General features: G+C 41.0%; 1 protein-coding gene across 2 annotated transcripts; it reads left to right on the forward strand.

The window, feature by feature from the left end:
• Positions 1–1,397: 1,397 nt before the first annotated feature.
• Positions 1,398–23,066, forward strand: muc5e (mucin 5e). 2 transcript variants are annotated; one of them, XM_081723570.1, is made up of 43 exons: positions 1,398–1,506; positions 1,667–1,699; positions 1,892–2,117; positions 2,509–2,638; positions 2,959–3,022; positions 3,197–3,282; positions 3,524–3,713; positions 3,805–3,924; positions 4,302–4,422; positions 4,561–4,696; positions 4,790–4,867; positions 4,961–5,030; positions 5,125–5,256; positions 5,406–5,555; positions 5,652–5,746; positions 5,858–5,990; positions 6,221–6,464; positions 6,734–6,774; positions 7,279–7,367; positions 8,276–8,430; positions 8,649–8,787; positions 9,055–9,153; positions 9,438–9,632; positions 9,868–10,110; positions 10,437–10,593; positions 11,170–11,280; positions 11,429–11,570; positions 11,662–11,690; positions 11,797–13,362; positions 13,482–13,685; positions 14,481–14,722; positions 15,233–15,419; positions 15,789–16,014; positions 16,342–16,520; positions 17,059–17,128; positions 17,271–17,380; positions 17,773–17,804; positions 18,161–18,311; positions 18,701–18,738; positions 19,081–19,188; positions 19,303–19,342; positions 19,629–19,737; positions 22,419–23,066. In XM_081723570.1, the coding sequence occupies exons 1-43, from the start codon at positions 1,461–1,463 to the stop codon at positions 22,579–22,581; spliced, it is 6,879 nt and encodes a 2,292-aa protein (XP_081579696.1). In that variant the 5' UTR covers positions 1,398–1,460; the 3' UTR covers positions 22,582–23,066. The 2 variants fall into 2 exon arrangements, with proteins under 2 accessions (XP_081579696.1, XP_081579697.1); XM_081723571.1 differs by having other exon boundaries at positions 9,441–9,632.
• Positions 23,067–23,457: the final 391 nt, after the last annotated feature.

A 23,457-nucleotide genomic window follows, 5' to 3' on the forward strand; every position in this document is an offset into this window, starting at 1 on the left:
TAAGACTGGAAAAATCCAGATGAAAAGAGTGAGTACAGGCAAGTTAGGGCTGGGTTAGGATTATTCTCACGGCAAAAGAAAACACTGTACACTTTAAAAATGTCACGCTTTAAAAATGATTATCTCCTTTGTGAGTAACAAACCTACTATGTCTGTGCATGCGGTCCCAGACCAAGTGACAAAATGGAATACGTGTCGCCATCTACTGGCCACACAAGCCACCACCTCCGTCAGCTTGTTCCGTCTTCATGGTGAATAACTTTCCTCACGTTTTGTGTGGAGTTAAAGGTGGTTTAGATCTATAATAATTGTTCATGAGATAACATCAGATTAGTTGTTGCACACAATAGCTATGCACCTCTTTGTTATGTCTTACAAATTCTGTTCACTTACTAAACCAGACAGGGTTTGTATATGTATTGTGTGATGCACGTTATACTACATTTTGCACAAGAAATAATTTAAAAATGTTCATCCGAAAGAATATATCTGAGGGATTTCCTTAATTTTTAAACTTGCTTGAACAGGAAATCCAGGTTTTAAAAAAGTTACTTGTTAACATAAAAACACATCATAATTACTCAGTTTTCAAAATTCCTTGTATTTGTGTGTGTAAGGGTGATTGAGGTAAAGAACTGTTACTCATTCATCTTAGATATTAACCTTTAGGTCAATGTGAGTGAACTGAGAAAGGTCCCAAGGGATGCCAATAAGAAGGAGTGCAAATGTGGTGCTGTGTTTTAGGTGAACACGTAATTACTGACCAGGTGCTTGTTGCTTACTAAGACTGGGAGTTGGGGAGGGTACACAACATAATGAAAAGACCCCTTAAAACACGTAAAAAGCCACTATCTTATTTTTAACTTCAAGACTCTGGACATTTTGTTTCCTCTTAATATTAATATTTTGTAGAACCACTGAGAAACCTTGAAAATCATTCACTTCAAGCTGAATGTGCTGCATGCTTGGTAGTAGGTCTGGTTATCATAAAGAATGGACTGGTTACCCCGACAAATTGTTCCAAACAAACAGCTGTTTGCTATGGTCTGTAAACATATTAGTCCCACCAAACCAAACCTTTGGCCAGTTACCCACAAACATCCGCGTTCCTGAAGGAAACCTAGCTCCTTTCAAGGAAACTTTGCACGACACAATTACCTGCACACGCACTGCAAGAACAGAGAACTGTTCATCTGTACCATAAGGGCCCCCAGAACAAAAGCACTGTATTTTCCAGGTTAATTTCTAAAGCTGCTCAGGTGTTATATGATGACGTGTTATTGGATTCTGTCTGTTTCCACTGAATTAATTAGGTGAGCAAGTTGAATGCTTAAACCCAAGTTTATTTCCTCATACTCTTCCACATAAGGAACTGATTCTGGGTATAAAAGGCCACTGGCAAGAATGAGCCATTCACACTTGCACTGTATTAGCGGTGGTCGCGAGGCGTACCTCAGAACATGGCTCTGGCAGGCGCACTTCTAGGAGTAGTGGTTCTCTTCTCTGGTAAGTGCTTAACGCGTCCGTTAAAGGCGCTGGGATGTTACTAACTTCCAAGTGGCTGGTTCACATCTTCAGCTACAGAACTTAAAGATGCTTGTATGTTTAGTTATTATGTTAGGCCATCACTTTAAATATTCATTGAAATGTTAAATTTTTTTTCCAGGCCAATTTTACTCTGTATCAGCTGCAGGCCCAAGTAAGTAGTCACATGGTATTCAATGATTATAAAAGTCCAGGTATGTTGCATTGGTAATAATAAATATTAAAGTAGTTGCCTTTTAAAATGGAGTATTAAAGACAGGCCTCCTTTTGCAGTATTTCAGTGAAACTCTCATGTCTCCTGCATCTGGCATACCAGCTGCTGAGTGATCTCCATCTGCCTTTCCAGATGTGTGCAAGACCTTCGGCAGTGGTGTGTTTCAGACTTTCAATGGGACCCTGTTCCACGTGAAATCCACGTGTCCCTTTACACTGACTCGGTTCACGTTTGCGGGGGTTGACTGTTCCATCACTGTGCAGCGTGAACCAACTGGCCTGATGAACAGGGTAGTGATCTTGGTCAATAAAGTTACTACCATTCTTCAGAATGGCGTGGTCAGTGTGGAAGGAAACAGGTATCTCTTACCCATCAAATCAACCAAAATCTTGGTCTTTAAGCCATCATTTAATTAGGTTCATTAGGGATAGATTTCCATTTTGGTTCATCTTGGGACCATTATTTAAAAATGAGTCATCAGAATTTAGCTTAACAGTTACAATTGCTTGCTAGCTTGTTTGTTTATACCAATTGATGTTTGCTGGATTTGTGGAAAATAATTAGACACTGTAGCAAAATGTTATCGCTTTCTGTCATGCAAGTATTCAAATTTCATCTTCAAATATGTTCAGATTGGCTATGACATTATGCCTAATTAAGGCACCTGCTGATTTTTCTAAAACTATTGTTGGGTCAGATCACTACAAAGCAAATCAACGTGTTGGTGAATGTCTAATGCTGTTTTCCAGGATCACCCTTCCCTTTGACCACACTTATCAACATGTGTACCAGTATGGGATCTACATCATGCTTAAGAGCAAGGTTCTGCCCTTTTCTGTCACCTGGCTCAGTTCATCTGGGGGCATCAGTTCAATCTCGGTGAGTTGGCAGCCCCCACTACAGACAGTCGAACTTGATTTAGTTTTGTCTTTCCAGTCAAAGGTGAGATATGACGCCTTCCTTCATGTTACAGTCGTTTAATAACCGAATGTTCAAATTGTCCAAAATTGTGGTTTAAAAACATTCCTTGGTATTGTATTGCATCTAATATACAGTCTATTAATTACACAATATGTATTTCCACAGAACTGTGGAAGGGTTTGTGTTCTCTTTCTTTCATTTTTGTAAAGAAATAATTGCTATTATCCTGTGTTTGAACATATAGGAACTAATTCCTTGGTCATGCATTTCAATTCTAGGTACAACTGAACCAGGGCTTAGTAGAAGGAATGACAGGAATGTGTGGCCGAATAAACAGCACAGGTAACATAAAACAAACAACAACTTAAAACAAATGCCGCATTCACCTGTAGTATTGTGAACAGTGAAAGTTCATCATATGAGTAAACCTCAGGCTTGTTTATGTCCTTTGTTTAGAAATGTTTATTTGAAGTTCATGCAATTTTATGAACATTAAATGAAATCTACTTTCAACAGAAAACGTATGGCAACTTGTGTCTACCAATGGCATCTCTGATGGCAAATGTGTGACTGAGGATTACAAACAGAACCCTACAGTAGAAGTATGTAAACCTGAACAAAATCTAAACTCTTGCTCTCAGAGAATAAAAATCAGTCTGTAAGCCTTTTATATGGACCAAAGCCAGACAGTGACTCACAATGGGTGGAAGTAGCTTTGCACTTCAATTTCACAGATCTAAAGGAAAGGGTTTGGCTCCCCCACTTGTAAGAAAGTTCACAGTCAAAGTCACGTATGTATAAGGGAACTTACTACCCATTTCTATTAACAATTTTATTTTCCAGGACTGTGAGGTCATGTCTTATGCCAAGGAATGCCGGCTCAGTAAATTTGACACATACATGCAGCTGTGCCTGCAGAACATGTTCCCCAAAGTAAACATCAACGCAAAGTGTGCTTTTATTAAAGAGATTGTTTACCTCTGCGGGAATAAGACTCACCTGTGGTCACTGTGGAGAAAGATAACCTTGTGTCGTGAGTGTGGTCCACAGCACACGTCATTATAAGAATACTTCTGTAATTCTTAAGCGATACGACAGACACACATATGCAAACCTCTCTGCAGAGGAGCCTTCCTGTCCCGGAGACCTGACGTACCAGGAGCTGGGTCCTGCCTTTCCACCCACCTGCTCCAACCCCCAGCCTAATTCAGATGCCCTAATCAACACATGTCTGCCACCAGCAGGTGTGGTCTCTGTCTGCATAAAATAATGTTGAAATTGCTAAAGATCTTGGTTTGTTAATGCTAATTAAGGCTATAAATAATGTTAGATATGCAAAAAACTTAGTGCTATATAAAGTTTTATGATTATTATTATTATTATTATTATTATTAGTGGTAGTAGTAGAAACAGCAGTAGTAGTAGTAGCAGTGATAGTAATGGTAGTAGAAGTAGCATTGTTATTATTTTTGTTATTATTATGTTGTGCTTTCAGGGTAAGATAAATAGAGGTTGCGGTCATAGTGTCAGGCATGGAATTTCACAAATACTGATCATACCTTTCCTGTTTTTTTATCTTCATGCACTTTCCTAACTCGCAATTTGTCCGGTTCCTTCACAGGCATGGTCGTGAATGATCGAGCTGACGACTTCCGCTCCGTTAGGGTGACGGACTGTCCGTGCGTGCACGGGGGGAAGACATACGCACCGGGACAAAGCATCATCTCCAAGTGCCAGTCATGGTGTGAACGGATCACTCACATCGCCGCCTCTGGCGTTGCGCTCAAACTTTCAGCCTCAATATGTGTTTCCTGTGTTTCCTAAAAGCCATCTCTTTTTCACTCTATGTTGTGACGGTGGGCCTCTGTTTTGTGTTCTAGTGTGTGCAAGGAAGGTAAGTGGGTGTGTTCCCCTAATGCCTGTCCTCCTCGGTGCATCATTGAAGGCCAGGTCGTCACCACCTTTGATGGCAAACAGTATTCTCTGCCTGGAAAATGCACTTATGTGGCTGCAAAGGTAGGTGGACATGTCCAAAAAACCTTTTTTTTTCTTTTTGCGTGATACATTTCCAATTCTAATTAGATTATTTAATTTTATAATATTTCACAGGGACTCAGCTGGACTGTGACCATCAAGTTTTCTCACACAGATATGTCTATAGAAGAAATGAACCTTGATGTGTACAATGTATGTTTTTACGCTTCTGTATTTCTACTACGTATGTTAATATGCTGATTTCCTTCAACCAAAGAGTGATGATGATGCTCTGCTCTTTGTTAGGAGAGATACACGTTTGCTCCAGATGGCGTAAAACTAGGAGACATTAGTATCGCTGATCTGTCTCAGACTGGTGGGTTCTCAGCAGTCATGCGAGTAGCAGTTTATGTCAGCTAGAAGCTGTCACTGCAGCACTCTTATTTGTGTTTGGACTGGCTTCCTTACAGAGCATGCCACCGTCTTCTGGCAGTCATCCATGTTTGTCCAGGTGCGAACATCCTTTGGCATGAAGATGCAAGTCCAGGTGTCTCCAGAAATTCAGCTTTATTTGTATATGCCACCAACTGAAAGGACTAAAGGTCTTCACAGCCTCGCCAAGTCCCATTCATCATACAGAGCAGACAGACAATGATTTGTCACTATGCAAATTTTTTTTTTCTTCTCTTTGTGTATGTGTATGTGTGCACGTGTGTGTATGTGTGTATGCATGCATTCCACCCCATGACAGGCCTTTGTGGAACATATAACAACAACACGGAAGACGACTTCACCACGAGCAGCGGCATCATAGAAAATTCCGCTCGGCCTTTTGCCTCGTCCTGGACGGTGGGTGTGTGTAGCCTGGACGACCTTCCCATCTGCATGAACACCAACAATGGTATAGTCGCTGTGTTTTTCCCAGTGTTCCTATTTCATCATATAAAAGAAAACCAGTGATGTGCAGTCATTGATATCTTTCTTTATTTCTATGTAGAGATATTTGCTGAAGATAAGTGTGCCCAGTTGACAAACACAAGTGGTGTGTTTGCCAGTTGCCATGACTATGTGCCTGTTAACACCATTGCTAAGGTTATAACAAATCCACACTTAATTGGTACTTCATGTTTAGATGTAGAAATTATGTAAATATTGATTGTACCAGTTTTACCACGACTAATACGAATGTCCGTATGTTTACAGGCCTGTGTTCAAAGGATCTGCCAGTGCACTTCTGGACTACAGAAATGCCTGTGTGTTGCCCTTGGCAACTATGCTAAAGCCTGTGCCAGTCAGGGGATTGATGTTGGTGACTGGAGAGCAGCATCCAGCTGCAGTAAGTACATTTCTCTTAGGACCATTGGGCTTACGTTACTGAACAGAACAACAGCTTGAATCTCACCACAGTACATGGTGAAACGTTGACGCTTTCAGTTCAGCACCAGTTCATTTGTTGGGGGGAACTTAAAGGTGTTAAATGCTCAGAGGATTTTTGCCCATGAGCAGAAGGACTTCGGTATCAGCTTAAGACACCGGGGACACCGGGGACCCTTTTCTGTGTGTCAGGTATGACCTGCAGGGGAAACCTGAGGTTCAGTTACACCACGCAGGCCTGCAACAGGACCTGCCGCTCACTCTCCGGTCCTGACCCTGCCTGCGAGGCACCAGGCGACCCCGTGGAGGGATGCAGCTGCCTGCAGGGCTCCCACCTCAACGCACCGGACAAGTGCAGCCCGCGCGCCCTCTGCCTGTGCCACTACCCAGGGGGAACTGTGCCACCAGGAGCCCACGTCATCGACGGACGAAAGTGGTAAGCGCCCAGGCCTGTGGACAAATGCATAATCAAAAAAAAAAAAGTTGTGAAAAAGAAATACATTCAGGAATTTTGAAGGAGGAACTGTTTATTAAATGTATTTATTTATATAAATGGGGTGAAATCTCCCTGTGTAGAATATTCAGATATTTTTACCAAACGCATATATACATGCAACGCAGACACACGCTATGTACAAAGTTGTATTTGAAATTAAACGTGTCCATATTTAATAACTGTGAGTGATGTACGTATTTGCCTTGCAGCACGTGTGAAGATGGAAATCTCCAGTGTTCTAAAGCATGCGGTACAGTTGCTCCTCCTTTTCCCTGCTTTTTCTTTGTAAGTCCGTGATGGGCAGCCCTACTTATACAGTGCAAACCTGCGTGCATGACTACGGCTGTTTACAAAAAAAAAAGGTTTAAGTTTAAAGACGCATCGTCACGTGTTCTTTATAATCCCCCTCTTGATGACAATTTAAATGCAGCAATCTAAGGGTGTAAACAATAATTGCCAGGAATATGAACAGAGAAGGAAGTAAGACTACACCTTAGTGGCCTCATCACTGGATTATATGATAGCAACATAAATAGATATTCGCGCTTTTTAGGTACGTTTTACCAGTGTATCATCATCATTAAACAGCTGATGATCATACGCTAGGGACTGTTAAACAGTGTTGGGACTGATGCAACGTTTGAGTCTAAAATATCTTTGGCTTTAACCCATGGCACTACATAGACCTTTTTAGGGTTCGAGCATGAAGTGCTTAGAACCCTATTGTAATTGTTTCTATTACTTTGTTCTCTAGACTGTCCACATGGAAAAGTATGTGTGCACTGTACCCAAGCACCAGTGCTGACAACTCAAAAGACCTGCAAAAGCCTGAGCCAACCACTGGTACGTGTTTTGGTCAAAATAGCAATACACTGACTTTCAGCCTAAAAGCAATGAGTCCGCTCGTTTATGTTGAACAAGACGTTTATGCCTAAAAGAGTGAACACGTACTTGAAAAGGTATCAGGGCTGCTCAATATATTATTTGTTAATTGTTACTGTACGATTGGCAGTGCAATACCTCAGAGGGTCATAATATGTACATAAGCCTTCTAAAGAACCTAAAAAAGGCAAAGCATATCACAGTCTCCATATGTAAGAATGTAATGGCAACATGATATTTTACCCATAATACAAAGCCATAAATGGAAGGGTAAAAGTTCCTGTGCTGAAAGGCTGTAGAAAAGGCGAGTTATGAAACAACTGAAACAAAAGTCTAGCCTTGCTACATTTGTTCTTCAGGACACCATTCTAGGAACTTGCTTTGCACATCTCAGGTGCAGAAAACCATGTATTGAGTAAGGGAGGCTGTGTCTGAGGCCGTTAGAGGTTGTGTCTGAGTTTGTGTAAGAGTCTGTCTGAGGCTGTGTCTGAGGTTGAGTCTGAGACTGTGTTAGAGGTTGTCAAAGTCTGTGTCTAAGACTGTGTTTGAGACTGTTAGAGGCTGAGTCAGAGGCTGTGTTTGAGGCTGTGTCTGAGTCTGTGTCAAAGGCTGTGTCTGAGACTGTTAGAGGCTGAGTCAGAGGCTGTGTTTGAGGCTGTGTCTGAGTCTGTGTCAAAGGCTGTGTCTGAGACTGTTAGAGGCTGAGTCAGAGGCTGTGTCTAAGACTGTAAGAGGCTGAGTCAGAAGCTGTGTCTGAGACTGTTAGAGGCTGAGTCAGAGGCTGTGTCTGAGACTGTTAGAGGCTGAGTCAGAGGCTGTGTCTGGGACTGTGTCTGAGGCTGTGTCAAAGGCTGTGTCTGTCTTCGCAGAGTCATGAGGAGAACTGCACCAGTGGCTGTTACTGTCCAGAAGGCCAGTATGAGGATCACAATGGCAGCTGTGTGACTAAGGACAAATGTACGTGTGAATTCAGTGGGGCTGTTTATTCATCAGGCCAGAGCGTGGAGTCAAACTGCAGATCCTGGTGAATGAATTGCCTAACCGCCACACTCAATATATAAAAAAGCACATTACAATGTGTACGATCTAGTATATTGCTGTTCACATGTACCCTGGAGTCTCATTGTCCTTATCAGGGTTTTCATTGCATGTTTTGGTAAGGTATGCTTTGACGAGCAAGGAAAAGCATACTGTGATGATTATGTGAGTAAGCAATGTGTGTGCTGATTGATCACCTCACAGTGTCTGTGTTGGAGGGAAGTGGGACTGTAAGGGTGAACCATGCCCAGGGGTCTGTGAGGTGTTTGGCAATGGACAATACAGCACCTTTGACTCTAAATGGTACCGCTTTGATGGCCATTGTCAGTACACACTCGTTGAGGTAAGTGATGACAATAGCGCTAAAAAATAGATGCAGAACTTCGCAAAGAGATTTCGGAACTATTATCAGAGACTTTGAAGGGAAAAAAATTAGTTTTGAAGTCAAACATTCAAAACCCTTTATGGGTACAAGTGACTTGAAGTACCAAGCATAATAATATTGATCAGTATATGCTGACATTGTGAAAAAAAATACGTAAATAATTAAATTTGATTTGTGCTGTTTTACTAAGCCTGCAGTAATGTGATTACCTTCTCTGTGCCTAAGGATGCCAGTGGACTGTACCAGTTTGCTGTCAGAGTGGAGAGTGTTCCTTGCTGTGACGAAGCCTTGACCTGCTCCCGCTCCATCTCAGTAGAGCTCCAGGTATCAAAATCTCTCTCTAACTCTATGTATGCAGACTCATATTCCATATTGATCAAGGTTTCATTCTATAAATGTTCCTAATTTTCCCGATTCACATCCAGTTGATACATTTCTACGTATACCAACCTGTTGGAATGTTACAGCCTGGCCATTGTGAACTAGTAAAAGTTTGATTGCTATAAATGTTTTGCTCTCATATGAATGAATGGTTTGCTTTCATATGTAATATTCTAAATTATCATTTATATATCATACTTGCATTGCGGTGAAACATGGTTGAAAAGAAGGAGGTGACGCTCACCCTGCGTGATATGAACGTGACCCAGAAGATGCAGGCTGGTTGGCATCTGCGGACACAGCCACTGTACTCTGTCCACACTGTGGGCCTCCACATCATCATCACGGTACCAGAGCTGGGGCTCACTGTGGTCTGGGACAAGCAGACCAGAGTCAAAGTCCAGCTGCAGGCCAGGTGGAAAGTAAGAAGCTTCATCTCTCTGTCTTCCTTGTTCGTCTTGTGCAAGACCTTGTAGATCACAACTTGACTGATTGAAATGGGACGACACTATTTACTGTTCAACCAAAACAAACCCATCCATTGCAAGGGTGTTTACTTGTATTTAAAATAACTTGAACGTTCAGCCCTTGAGGACTTGCACAGTTGCATTGCATTCGTGAGCCTTAGCTTTGTCTCCCTTGCATGCGGACTGGCAGGGTCGAGTTCGCGGTCTGTGCGGCAACTTTGATGGTAAAGTGATGAACGACCTGCTGACAAGTAGCTCCTCAGTGGTGTTCGGCACACTGGAGTTTGGGAATAGCTGGAAGGCGGCTGTGCCGCCCTGCTCGGACGCGACCCAGGAAGTGTTTCCCTGCCAGCGCCATTCCTACTGCTCAGCCTGGGCCCAGCGGCGCTGCATGATCATGCACAGTGACACATTCAAAGACTGCCACCTAAAGGTCCTGCACCCACATGACATATCACATGGCACAGCTTTTTTAGTAGGAGTTGGTGTGAATGTCTTGGCTTATTTACATCAGGGGTGGACAACTCCAGTCCTGGGCGGGGAGCACCATTGGAGTCCAGCACAGTTGGCTTTTTAACAGTTAATTGCCAGGTTTTACAGGTGTAAGGTTTACCTGAGGTTTTGCGCTCTTGTAAACAAAGCTCATCTTTTGGGCTTTGTGTTCTGCAACCTGATCATTTTTTTCCTAGGCACAGTGTACAGCCACCTGGCTGCTGGTTTAGGTGATGGCATGACTGTGGACTTTCCCATGATTCCCAGGTGGATCCTGCACCATACTATGAGGCCTGCGTTCTGGAGTCATGCTCCTGTGAGTTTGAAGGGAAGTTTCTGGGCTTCTGCACAGCTGTGGCTGCTTATGCTGAGGCCTGCAGCACACAAAATGTCTGTATCAACTGGAGAACCCCAGACTTGTGCCGTACGTACCCCGTGACACCAGCATCACTTAATAGTTCCATTTAAGCTTCTTTTTTGCAACACATGCAGTAAGGAAGAAATGGGGGTTATATACAACCACTGATATGATAATGTTATGTTTCGTGGAAGCTGCAATAGTGTTCTTAGTCACTACCCTCCCTCAGAGCTGGGTTCCTACCATAATCAAACATACCCTGCATTAGAATGAAGGGGTTTCCCAAGTGCATTAGTAGCTGGACTAGTAGGGTCAGGTTTGGAACTAAATACTGCAGGGAGGTACGCATCGTTGAACTTGATTGGAGATACCTGGTCTCAAGCAATCTATATACATTGTTATATTTTGAGCAAGTGTATGCATTTAAGTTAATAATAGGAACTACTTAGAAAGGAAGAAAACTGCACAAAAAGTCCACAAACCATTCTTGGTTATGTTCGGTTTGCTCTGCCAGACTAATGAGACACAAATTGCATTGATGATTACCAAATACAGTAAAAGTGAATCATTTCCTGTTTTGGGCTCTCTCAGTATTTGCTTAGTGGTGCAATCAAAGTGAATTGTTTGCATTTTGCTCCACAGCGGTGTATTGTGACTATTACAATGAAGAGGGCCAGTACAGCTGGCATTATGAGCCCTGTGGTCAGATCAAGACCTGTGGGAAAAACAATGCCTTTACTGGAAAACTTGAAGGTTTGCATTCTTCATTGTGTCTTTTCAGTTCCTTTCATATTAACCCCTTCCTGTGGTCGGCAATGATCGTTAACACTTCTATTAAAGGTCTGTGTTTAGCAAGGTGATGTGGAATACATTTAAATGGGTTCTTGATATATTGGCTAAGGTTGTTACCCAAGATGCCCTCCGGAGATGCCGTTTTATGATGAGAACACAAGGCAGTGCTCCAGTTTGGACAGGTGTACCTGTTACTTCAACAGCACAGTCATTGGACCTGGTGATAGCATAACTACACCCAATGAATGCTGGTTAGTTGGTATTTTATTTGCCATGCTGAATGAAATGCAATTTGCCATTTAAAAAAGACCTTATTATATGGTTTTTATTCTTTTACCATAGTAAATGCACTGGGGGGAACATTGTTTGCGGTGAGTTGTAAGAAGTGTTTTTTCTCCCTTGTACATTTAGATATAATGTCAACTTTGTTATTTAAGCTTGTTTCATTTATACAAAGCTACTTAATTCTTTACACAGGGCTTTGTTCAGCTACACGACTATTCATTCCAGAACCTACAACCAAAGTACCGAGAACTGAGAAATCTACAGAGACTCCAGTATATATAAACACAACTAATGAAACCACACAAACAACTACAACATCAACAACCCCCCAAATCCTTACAAGAACCACTAAATATATAACTTTGCTAACTACATCTACACCAGTAAAAATCACAAAATTAACTCCAGAGAACAGAGGCACAAGAGAATTTACAATCAAATATACAACTCCACCAACTACAAGAATACCATTGACAACCACTACATCAACAATTCAATTTTCAACTCCACTAACTACAACTACACCAATGATAACCACATCAACAACCCCACACATCACAATAACAACTGAATATACCTCTACAACATCAACCCCACACTTCACAAACACAACAGAGGAGCCTATAACTACAGTAACTACAACTATACCAGTAACAACCTCTATATCAACCCCACACATCACAAGTACAACAGAAGAGCCTACAACTACAGTAACTACAACTATTCCATTAACAACCTCTACAACAACCCCACACATCACAAGTACAACAGAAGAGTCTACAACTTCAGTAACTACAACTATACCATTAACAACCTCTACAACATCAACCCCACACATCACAAATACAACAGAAGAGCCTACAACTACAGTAACTACAACTATTCCAGTAACAACCTCTACATCAACCCCACACATCACAAACACAACAGAAGAGCCTACAACTCCAGTAACTACAACTATTCCATTAACAACCTCTACAATGACCCCACACATCACAAATACAACAGAAGAGCCTACAACTCCAGTAACCTCAACTATACCAGTAACAACCTCTACAACATCAACCCCACACATCACAAGTACAACAGAAGAGTCTACAACTTCAGTAACTACAACTATTCCATTAACAACCTCTACATCAACCCCACACATCACAAGTACAACAGAAGAACCTATAACTACAGTAATTACAACTATACCATTAACAACCTCTACAACATCAACCCCACACATCACAAATACAACAGAAGAGCCTATAACTACAGTAATTACAACTATACCAGTAACAACCTCTACATCAACCCCACACATCACAAGTACAACAGAAGAGTCTACAACTACAGTAACTACAACTATACCAGTAACAACCTCTACAACATCAACTCCACACATCACAAGTACAACAGAAGAGCCTACAACTCCAGTAACTACAACTATTCCATTAACAACCTCTACATCAACCCCACACATCACAAGTACAACAGAAGAGCCTATAACTACAGTAATTACAACTATACCATTAACAACCTCTACATCAACCCCATACATCACAAGTACAACAGAAGAGCCTACAACTTCAGTAACTACAACTATATCAGTAACGACCTCTACAACATCAACCCCACACATCACAAGTACAACAGCAGAGCCTACAACTCCAGTAACTACAACTATACCAGTAACAACCTCTACAACAACCCCACACATCACAAGTACAACAGAAGCCTCAGTACCAGTCTTTGAATCAACTACTACAGGTATGTACTTTGTTTTTGTGTTATCCTTAATATCAACTCTTCACACAAATAATGAAAACCTACATTAAGCAAACAAAAAAAAAAAGTTTTGTTTTCTGAACCTCCCCTCTGGCATAAAGGGTTTTGCATGAACCTGATGAGAAACCAAACTTGGCCCAGTGGTACAGAGTGGACAGAGGATTGCTTCAGGAAAGCCTGCAGGAACGGTGTGATCGAGATGAGACCTGTCACATGTCCACCTCAGATCATTCCTCAGTGTCCCCGAGATCTGATGCTGCAGGTGAAAGATGAGCAGGGCTGCTGTGACATCTGGCAGTGCAACTGTGAGTGCAGTGGGTGGCATCTGGACAGTCCCAGTCACTATATTTAACTTTATATACATGTTGTATTTCTGTATTTAGCTACTCAATCTTTTCATTGTGATTGCCAAGCAGCTTTGCATTGTTTACTCTGGAAATCACTATGGACAGGTTTGTTGTTAATATAAGGGTGTTCATTTTAAAAGGTGTAAAAAGCTGCTGTTGTTAATCTTACTCCCATGTGCGCCACGATTGTACTCATCCATCCCCTTATCCATAAAGTCAAAGATATCTTTAAAAACATTTTTTTGTAATTTCAGTTCAGTCCATGAAACCAAGTGAATGGAAAACTGTAGGATTGGTGAAGACATTAAAGAGCCCCAGGCTAGTGTTCTGGATGACCTCTGTTTAGTACTAAAAAGCTGGACAACCCTTCCTGAAGATCCAATGAGTGTAGGAGCATGGAGGAGATAAGAAAGAGACAGGGTGTAAAATCAGAGAGGATAGTAGTGGCACATAGGGAACATATTAACTAGGAAAGTGTAGTTCTAGGCTCTCCCCCACACTTTAATCATTACATAACCCCATTAATATGGAGACCATTTTAATGACAAAAGTATTGCTTAGCTTAGCATCCTCAAATCATATGAACATCATGCCTTCTACCTGTGGGGAACATTGGTAGCTGTATTGAATTGATACAAAGAATTGCTATATTGGCCACTGACACTCCACTGACACTGGTATAATGGCCACTGGATCCTAAGATACTTTTCATGATTGTGTTGTGCCTAGTGTTTCACGGGTTCTTTCCCTCAGGTCAGTGTGATGTCTATGGAGACCCTCACTATGTGTCCTTTTCTGGAACTTCCTTCGACTTCATGGACAATTGCACCTATGTGCTGGTGGAGGAGATAAAGCCACGTCACCATCTCAGCATTGTAGTGGATAATTACTACTGTAATTCTGAACTGTTCGGCTCCTGTGCCAAGGGCATCATTCTGAAGTACCTTGGCAGCGTAGTCACGCTCCAAGTAAATGACAATGAGTACACAGTGGAGGTAGGTTCATGCGAATGGCTGAACATGATGCTCAGCATTGCTTCATTTCTCTGTTGTTTGTTTAATATGGTCAAAAGGATTGAGTGTACTGTGCATCCTACATATATATTGCTATTTTGAGGCATATGTTTCATAATTGTGGAATAATAACACTTTTAATGGTTTTGTTGGATGTACTTTGAATCAGAAAAACATACAATGAGACCATGACCCAATGACATCAGTTTCTAGCTTCAGTGCCCGGCTTTGGTGTTAGTATGATTATTGCAATGTAGATTAGCTATCTGTAATAAAACATTGCAGTTTGGCATCACAATCATTGCACAGAAACTGGAAAATAAATTATCTGAATGAGGAACTTATTGGTTATTTAAAGAAGCCAGTATAAGGGAGTTCTTTGCATGAATCATGATGCATGCTTTGGGGCACATTTGATCCTCCTCTGATAATACAAAACTTCATTGTACAACTCCAGTAACAATAAAGTCTTATCTCTGGCACGTTTTCCAGGCTACTCTGAATGACAGAGTGGTGCAGCCACCCCACGAAGAGAACGGCATTAGGTTTGAGAGCGGGGATTACCAGGTGTCCGTCTACATCGATGAGATCCGCTCTCGGGTCTCTCTTACTCCAGCCAATACACTCGAGATCATTCTGGCGATGGAACACTTTTATGAGAACACTCAGGGACAGTGCGGTAGGTGCCCTTCAGTCAAAACCGGGAACCTACGTACGGCAAACACAAATGGCCAAAAAGCAGCTGCAGCAAGTGGCGATTCAGAGAGTGTAGAGTGAGTAGACTTGGACCGTTCCAGGAGCCAGCATCAATATCCCCAGCAAGGGTTAAAAGGCACAAAACAGAACAACACAGCACAGCACAGCACCAAACAACTTAACACAATAAACAAGTAGCAAAACCTTCAGCCTCTCAAGTGACATTCTAACAGAATTATGCTGCATTGTTAAATACATTTTTAAGCTACTGGTGAAACCTCTTACTGGAACTGTTTATGTGTGGGGGGTCCTTCTGGCTTTTTGTTTATGTGTTACTGCTCCTGGTTTGCAGGCATATGTGGGGGCGCCTCATGTGTGCGCAGGAGCGGTCAGATAGAGAGCGATGACTGCTGTGATAAGACGGCATATCATTGGATAGAAGAGGACCCTGCGAAGCTTTACTGTGCCCATGCCCCCAGGAACGTCCCCTGTAGTCCCGTCAGCCCTTCGACCATGCCGAGCTTGCCTCCCACTACACCAAGCTGCGTGGCTCCTCTCTGTGACCTCCTCCGGCATGAGTAAGCCCTATACTTCCTCACCTGCCATCCTGCATGGTCAAGGGGGCGGGGTGTGTTGTTCGGGAAGTTTTCTAATAAGTTCCAGCATGCTTGCTGAAGTGCTGCACGTCACAGATGGTGTGCTAGCCAAGCTCAGGGACACTGGTTTAAACGCAAATATATTTGAATAAACCTAAGTGCTTGTGTTCGGTGATTGCCTTTGTCAGCTTGTGTATATTGTCAGTGCTGGTATGTGTATTTGTTGTGTTTGTAACCTATGTTTATTTTTGTTTTTTGTTTTTTTCACTGAAAATGAGTTTTTGTTCTTTCTCCATTCTTTGATCTCAGATTATTTCACGAATGTGCCAAGAATATTGATATGGAGGTCCTGGTGCAGAACTGCAGGTTCGATTACTGCTTGGCCAGGAGTAAGAGCAGCATGTGTTCACCACTGGAGCACCTGGCAGAGCAGTGCAAGAAGATGGGCTTCTGTGTCTACTGGAGAAACCTCACCAATGGAATCTGCAGTAAGGACGTTGTCTTAACCATATGCACAGGACAGGAGGGAAAATGACTTGGAATCTCTGAGATGCATCTGTTCTTTTGGACTGCAACAATGCAGACCCAGGAACGTTTGAGGGAACCATAAGCAAGCTGTAGTAAAGGAGAGAAGCAAAAAAAAAAAATCTTTAAAATTCTAGGTACAATATCCTGTTTGGGTACGTGGTTTGTATGTACTAGATTCACATGTGCTAGGTTTGTACATGCTAGGTTTGTATGTACTAGATTCACATGTGCTAGGTTTGTACATGCTAGGTTTATATGTGCTAGGTTTGTACATGCCAGGTTTGTACGTGCTCGATTCACTTATGGTTAATGAAAGTTGTATCCTTCTTTCTGTCTTTTGGATACTTATTTAAAGATATATATATATATATATATATATATATATATATATATATATATATATATATATATATATATATATATATATATAAGCACTGGCTGGTTTCTGCTCTGCTGGGGGTAGATTATATGTGTCAAAAAACAGCGATTCTCTTTCAGATGTCACATGTCCGGAGGGGATGAATTTCGATGAATGTCACCGCACCACAAATGATGTCTGTCATGGCGGGTGAGGCCAATCTTCCTACATGTCTTTTTTTTTTCTATCTATATATATTTTTTGTTCTTTTATAAATTTATGAACATCATATTTTGTATATACAGTTATTCAAATGCTGCAAGCATGTGTGCCATTTCTGCTCTTCCCACAGAGTGCGTGTGCCAGGGAAAGTCATGGATAATTTCCACTCTGGATGCTTCTGTCCAGACAACCAACTTCTTGCAGACAAACACAAGAAGATCTGTGTTTCCGAATGCACCAGTGAGTGGCTTTCTCCATGTCTGTTCTGCAGTCAAAGAGCAGCATCTTTGCTCAAAGACTGAGTCCGTAACTTGCCTTGTCTACCAAATGGAGAAATCATGGCCATTTATCTAAATCAGATTAAAACCAACATTCTGCATTTATCCTAATTTTGTTTCTAATCCAAATTGTTAATGTACTGAGTCAGAACAACAAAAACTGTTATTTTCTAGTTACTTAGAGACTACACCAATATGCAGTTAATTCAGTGCAGATTACCTCTTAAAAATTCCTTAAGGTTAATGGACTAATATCAACTGACCTTACGTTTCAATGAGAGACATCCGTATACCAGTATACAAGCAGTTATTTCCTACATGTGACTGTGTGTGCATGCTTTGTTTCTCTGTCAGACTGCAGAGGTCCACTGGGAGAACCCATGCCGGTGAGATATTAGTCCTTTTCTAATGTAGTACTGAAGAAAAGGTTCATCAGTTACACATTAATTGGTGGGTGTATATATAATCCTATATATTACTGCTGCATCATTCAAATAATGGAAATGTATTACACCAAACCATGGCCAAAATCTTTACCTATTTTTTAAAAATGAACATTTATTTGACACTAAAGGTGAAGTCCACTAATTACCACCAATCACATATGCATGCAGTGAAAACATGCTGGTAACACCTTGTCTTAAACACTGAAGTGCAATGAAAATGTTGGCTTCTAGTCATAGGAAATACTTGTATCTGATGTTCAGTTTTTTAAAGCTTTATATCTTGGCTTGTCTCTAAGGTTGGAGCAACATGGGAGTCAAACTGCCACGTATGCACATGTAACAACCAGACCCAGACTGAAGAGTGCTGGCCAAAGCCTCCAGCTCCGACCCCCACATGCAGTGAGAACTCCACTCTAGTCTTGGACTGCTGCAACAACCAGATATGTGGTAATGTAATGCTTTGTCACGACTGCTAAGCCACTAACTACCTAATTATTTTGCAGGTTTTTTTTCCCTTTCATTACAGAAAAGGTATTTCAAATCCTTACAAAAACAAAATCACACAGTACCAAAATAAAGAATTCTAAGATGTAATCCCTCAACATGTTTTTTGGGTGAATCTACTCTTTAAGATCCATGCATAAGCAGTAAGAACTCTAGTTTAGGTAACAATGAACTTCTGGTTAAAACAGTACAATATTAGGTCAGCTTTTATACAGAGTATTAATGTTTATCATGGGTTGGCCTTGATTCAGTGTTTTAAGGCAATTTCCCATAGGTAAAATAAAGGTAGATTAAAGTGCATTTTGAAGACTGTATATCTTTTCCTCTCACAGTTGAGAAGACTTGTGAGTACAATGGAAAGACATTCAAGGTAAAGGAAATACTTTACATAGTTTCAGTCAACAATGATTCTGTAACTATTTATATCTGCTGCTACGGTGTATTGGAAAGCCCTTCTGCATTATGAAAAGTCAATAAACTTTAACATAACAGTTAACATAGTATGCAGTGGATATTTTAAAAATTGTAGGTAACTGGAGCTTGCAGTAAAGCTATCTTGAGTCCTGTCTACATAATACATATCTGAATCAGGGTCTTTTATGCTGCACTCTCCAGTTTCATTTTGTAACAAAGCATCACATGGCGCAATAGCATTGGAAATGTGTGTATAAGGGAGCATGTGGTACTGACGTTGTCTCCATGGATGGCCCAGGTCGGTGATGTGTGGACAGACCAGTTGGAGCCCTGCATTACGCTACACTGTACGAGCGCAGGCACTGAAATTGAGAGGAGAGTGTGTCCCCAGCAGAGCTGCTCTGAGGTGGGACTGCCATGAACGTCTCTGCACTTGCAATGTTGGCACTTAGCATCACCTGTTTGGATGTGTGTTTTTGGGTGTCACTCATATAGCGCAATCTGATTGGTGCATGTCTAGGGACTCCGCGTTTGGGATGAGGATCAGTGCTGCTATACATGTACGTGACCTATTTGACATGTCCTATACTTCTTCTGTTAAAGATAAACAAGGATGTGGGTGATGATGCAACTAACAACCACTTCTTTAATCAGCTGCTGTCAATCCTTAAACAAAGAGTTCAGCTGGATTCGTTCAGTGACTGATTTGCAGGCTGACTCATTAGTAGCAGGCAGGCACCTGCCTGGTTGAATGCATTCATGCAACTGCAGCAGGTTTTCGTATATCACACTGACTCCCTGGATACTTTGCATGTGGTGTTCACCTAAGCCTGTGTACCATCCTAGGCAACATAACCTGTTCAGTCCAAGAGTCCAGAATGACCGTGATGGTAGAAAACTGCAAACAGGAAGTGACACTGCCCATCTGTGAAGGCTTCTGTCAATCACACTCCATGTAAGTGAAACAATTGGGGGGGGGGGGGGCATAATAAAAATGATGGCATAACATGCAACACAGGTCAATACTGAGGTATGTAGAGTTAACATGGGCATAGGAGATATTATAACACACTATAGCATGTACATAAAATATATAATAGCGTATAAGTAAGAAGTATAGTTAATGGTTAAATATAGTAAGTGGTTAATGGTTAAGTAAGAAGTATAGTTAATGGTTATGGTTAGGCTCTACATTTATCTACTTCCTTAAGCCTCTTAAGAAGGGTCATGATGTTCTGCGCCATCTGCCAGGGTCACAGCAACCACCACCAGAGTCTCCTTAATCAACCCCTTCAACCCACAGCATCTCGCTCAAAATGCTCTCCTCCACATTTGGACTTTTCTGAGAAGATGGAGGAACTGTTGTATGCAGGGACTAAACGATCTCTGTCCATCACAGCTAGCCAACAGGTTTTACCCCCAAAATTCAGGGCACCACCCCCTCCTCAGAATAGATCTCTTTAGCCTGTGCAACATCATTAGCAGACTTCAGTTAGCACTACTGATAAAAGCGGCAGCATACAGAACAGTGACAAGCCTATTTCAGATATCCATGACAACACTACTTTTCTAGACATTAACCGGATAAGCTGTATGTAGAAACATAAAAGGCAGTTTTGAAGTGCATCGCTGTTTTAGTAAATATTATACAAAAAGCTGTTTTGAAAACACGCCAGAGCCCAATATGCCAGGAATGCACTCTAATCCTGATTAGATTAGTGACACAAGCAATAGGGCTTTTTCAAACATGCAATAAACTACTGTGAGAAGTGTGGCACATCAGTCTCAGACAGCCCACGGGTCTTCCATCACCAGTACCAAACAAATATTTTTGAGTATCCAAACTATAAGACCATACAGTCTAAATTTAAAGTGTCTTACTAGTTAGCAGAAGGTAATAGTGCTTTTCTCAGTTAAATGGCCCCTCCAAACTCTGATCTTATAAAATCTATGGCAAACTGGTAAGAAAGGAGATGGAATGGTTGCTTTATTCAAAGAGACCAGGCGACAGTTTTGGATCTAATTTTATTCAATTTCCGTATGCTCCCATCAGGCCAAATTCTACAACACAACACAATTCCCAATCACAATTATGCAGATGATAGAAAGATGCACTCAGCTTTCTCACTGGATGATTACAGCCCAATTTAGGCAGAGTACATAAATAAGTGGGTGAGACAAAACTTCTTAAAAGTTGAATAAAGACAAAACAGAAGTTTTGATATTTGCCAACAGAGAGGATAGTGGCGTAGGTTTCATTTCAACTCTGGGGGGACATTGCTCACGCCTCCCTACCTAAAACATTAACACATATCACCAGTGCTTCCAGTGTTGTGTTTAAGTTGGTTCGGTCTAGTGTGTTTTATTTTGGCTCTTCACGTTTTGTCTCGGTCTTGTTTTGTTGCTAATAAATCGTTCTGTGTTACGGAGACTTTCCTCGGCATCCCACTTCCTTGTCAAGTCTCATCACAGGGAGGGTTAGTGAAATCCCTAAAGATGATCACTGAGTGCCGCCACTTTACTTTAGTAAGTTAAACTGGACAGTAGACTGACATAATGAACAGCAAACATGGTGTGGGACTCAAATGATTACATTTCTAGAAAGTAGCTCGCAATATATCCTTTACTTTTTATATCTTCTTCTTACTTTTACTTGAGAACAGATTTTGGTTACTCTACCCACCTTTGCCTATGGGAGAGGAGCGTCTTAAAATTAGTGCTTATCTTGAATCTAGGGATCTAAAACCTTAAGACCTAGTCAATAGTCTTGATATTCTAATAGACTCAGATCTCACCTTTACTGGCCACATCAAATCAATCACCAAAACAGCTTTCTATCATCTCAGGAAGTATAGCTAGAATCAACCACTTAATGCCTCAACAAGACCTAGAGAAACTGCTGAATACTTTTACCTCCAGCAGGGTTGTGATGGGCTCCAAACTGAGCTCCTCTGAAACACCATTGAACAGCTGTGTATTCAGAACGCAGGAGTTTTAACCAGCACAAAGAGAACATGGTACATTACTACACTTCTAAAATCTGCACACTGGCTTCCAGTTAGTTATACAATTGATTCTTCTCAAAGAGTAGAACCCTAGGAGCAACTCCTAGAATTCAAACCAAACACATTGAAGCAGCAATTAGCTCTTACGCTACACTTAACTGGCGCCAACTCCAGTTATGTGCTAGGTCATGTAGTCATTTTTAAATCCAGGTTAAAAGCATTTCTGTTCTCTTGTGTTTAGATGAACCCCTTAAATATATATAGCAGTACTTTATTCTGTTATTTTTATTATTATTTTATTGTATTTTAGTCTTTTTTAGTATTTTCCTCTTTTAATTAATTTTATTTCATTATTTATTATTACTATTATCCATTTTTCATTTCAATCACTAGTATTTTATTTTATTATTTATTACATTTTTATATTTAAAAATTTATTTTATGTAACTTTTTAAACATTTTATTTTGCAAAATCCTTCCTGAGCTGATAGATCTCAGCTGTGATGAGCTGTATTATTTCATTCTACATCTCTGAGTTTGTTCACCATTTGAAACTCACCACGTGTTACACACAAACATAATATATTTACCTAGTGTCGCGTAATGTTCTTGCGCGCCGCTCCTTCTGCAGGTGGGTGAGGTCCGGAGAGGTCCTACAGCTGCAGCAGGACCCACAGTGCTGCCAGGAGAGCAGCTATGAGATCAGGCAGCTTTCCCTGAGCTGCAGAGGAGCCATGCCAACCAGCTACTCCTACAAACACATCACCGGCTGCGAGTGCAAGTCCGCCAGCTGACGTCCCCACGTCTTCAAAGCACCACTTTAGTGCAGGAGAATGAGCTGGCGTGACCTACGCGGGCTGTCGCCAGTTTTGTTTATATGATCAGTTTTAAGTGATAATTGAGACCGTAGATTAGAGCTGGTTTCCTGCTCCACCTTCTGTGTGGTGTTTTCTGCTTCCTGCTGTTGTGGCTCAGATTCCCATCCGGAAGTGCTGTGCTGCACCTTGTTCTTTGGAAGATGATTAAATACACTTGTGGTATTTACATACTGGATGTGTTTACCGTTAAAGACCATGGAGTAATGGAAAGTGAAATAATCGTTAGATAACAGCATTGATTTACTCATATGGGATGCACATTACCTATTACCTGTCTTGAATTCTTTCTACTCTTAATCTTAAAATATCACAGTCATTTTTGTTTTGTTTTGCATTTCATTAGCATGATTGTAAAATGATTAATGATTGATTCATCTAATAAAAATATTGCATCACATAAATGAGTATCATATAGTTATTTAATAAAAATGCTAATGTAAATAAGGCACTTTAAAAGGGTCATCACACATAATTATATATAAAAAAAATATAGAAGATTTATAATATTTTACAAAATGACTCAACAGATATTCCTTTGGAAATCCCTTTGGTTAGGTCTACATCAACAATGTCTTATAGTACTAGTATTTTGAACTGCAGTGCTGTATCTGCTGGTACTAAAGCAAATATTCATATTTGAACTAAAGTGAAAGGTCTCCAATAGCTTCACAGAAAAGGTATAACAACATGTCCTTGGAATAAGCAACACGCGATCTATTTGCTTACAATGATAGTGGAACCCATAGAAAAGGCAACAATTCACTTGATAATCTGTGTTAAATTGGCTTGTTT

Source organism: Electrophorus electricus, chromosome 11 (genome assembly GCF_041902795.1).
Source record: "Electrophorus electricus isolate QZ-2024a chromosome 11, ASM4190279v1, whole genome shotgun sequence".
Lineage (NCBI taxonomy): Eukaryota > Metazoa > Chordata > Actinopteri > Gymnotiformes > Gymnotidae > Electrophorus > Electrophorus electricus.

Bases quoted from the DNA above. Each gene is read 5' to 3' on its own strand.
- muc5e (XM_081723570.1), top strand. From the start codon at position 1,461: ATGGCTCTGGCAGGCGCACTTCTAGGAGTAGTGGTTCTCTTCTCTG. The intron at 5,991-6,220 runs GTAAGTACATTT...TCTGTGTGTCAG, and splicing joins GAGAGCAGCATCCAGCTGCA to GTATGACCTGCAGGGGAAAC. The intron at 10,111-10,436 runs GTCCTGCACCCA...CATGATTCCCAG, and splicing joins TCAAAGACTGCCACCTAAAG to GTGGATCCTGCACCATACTA.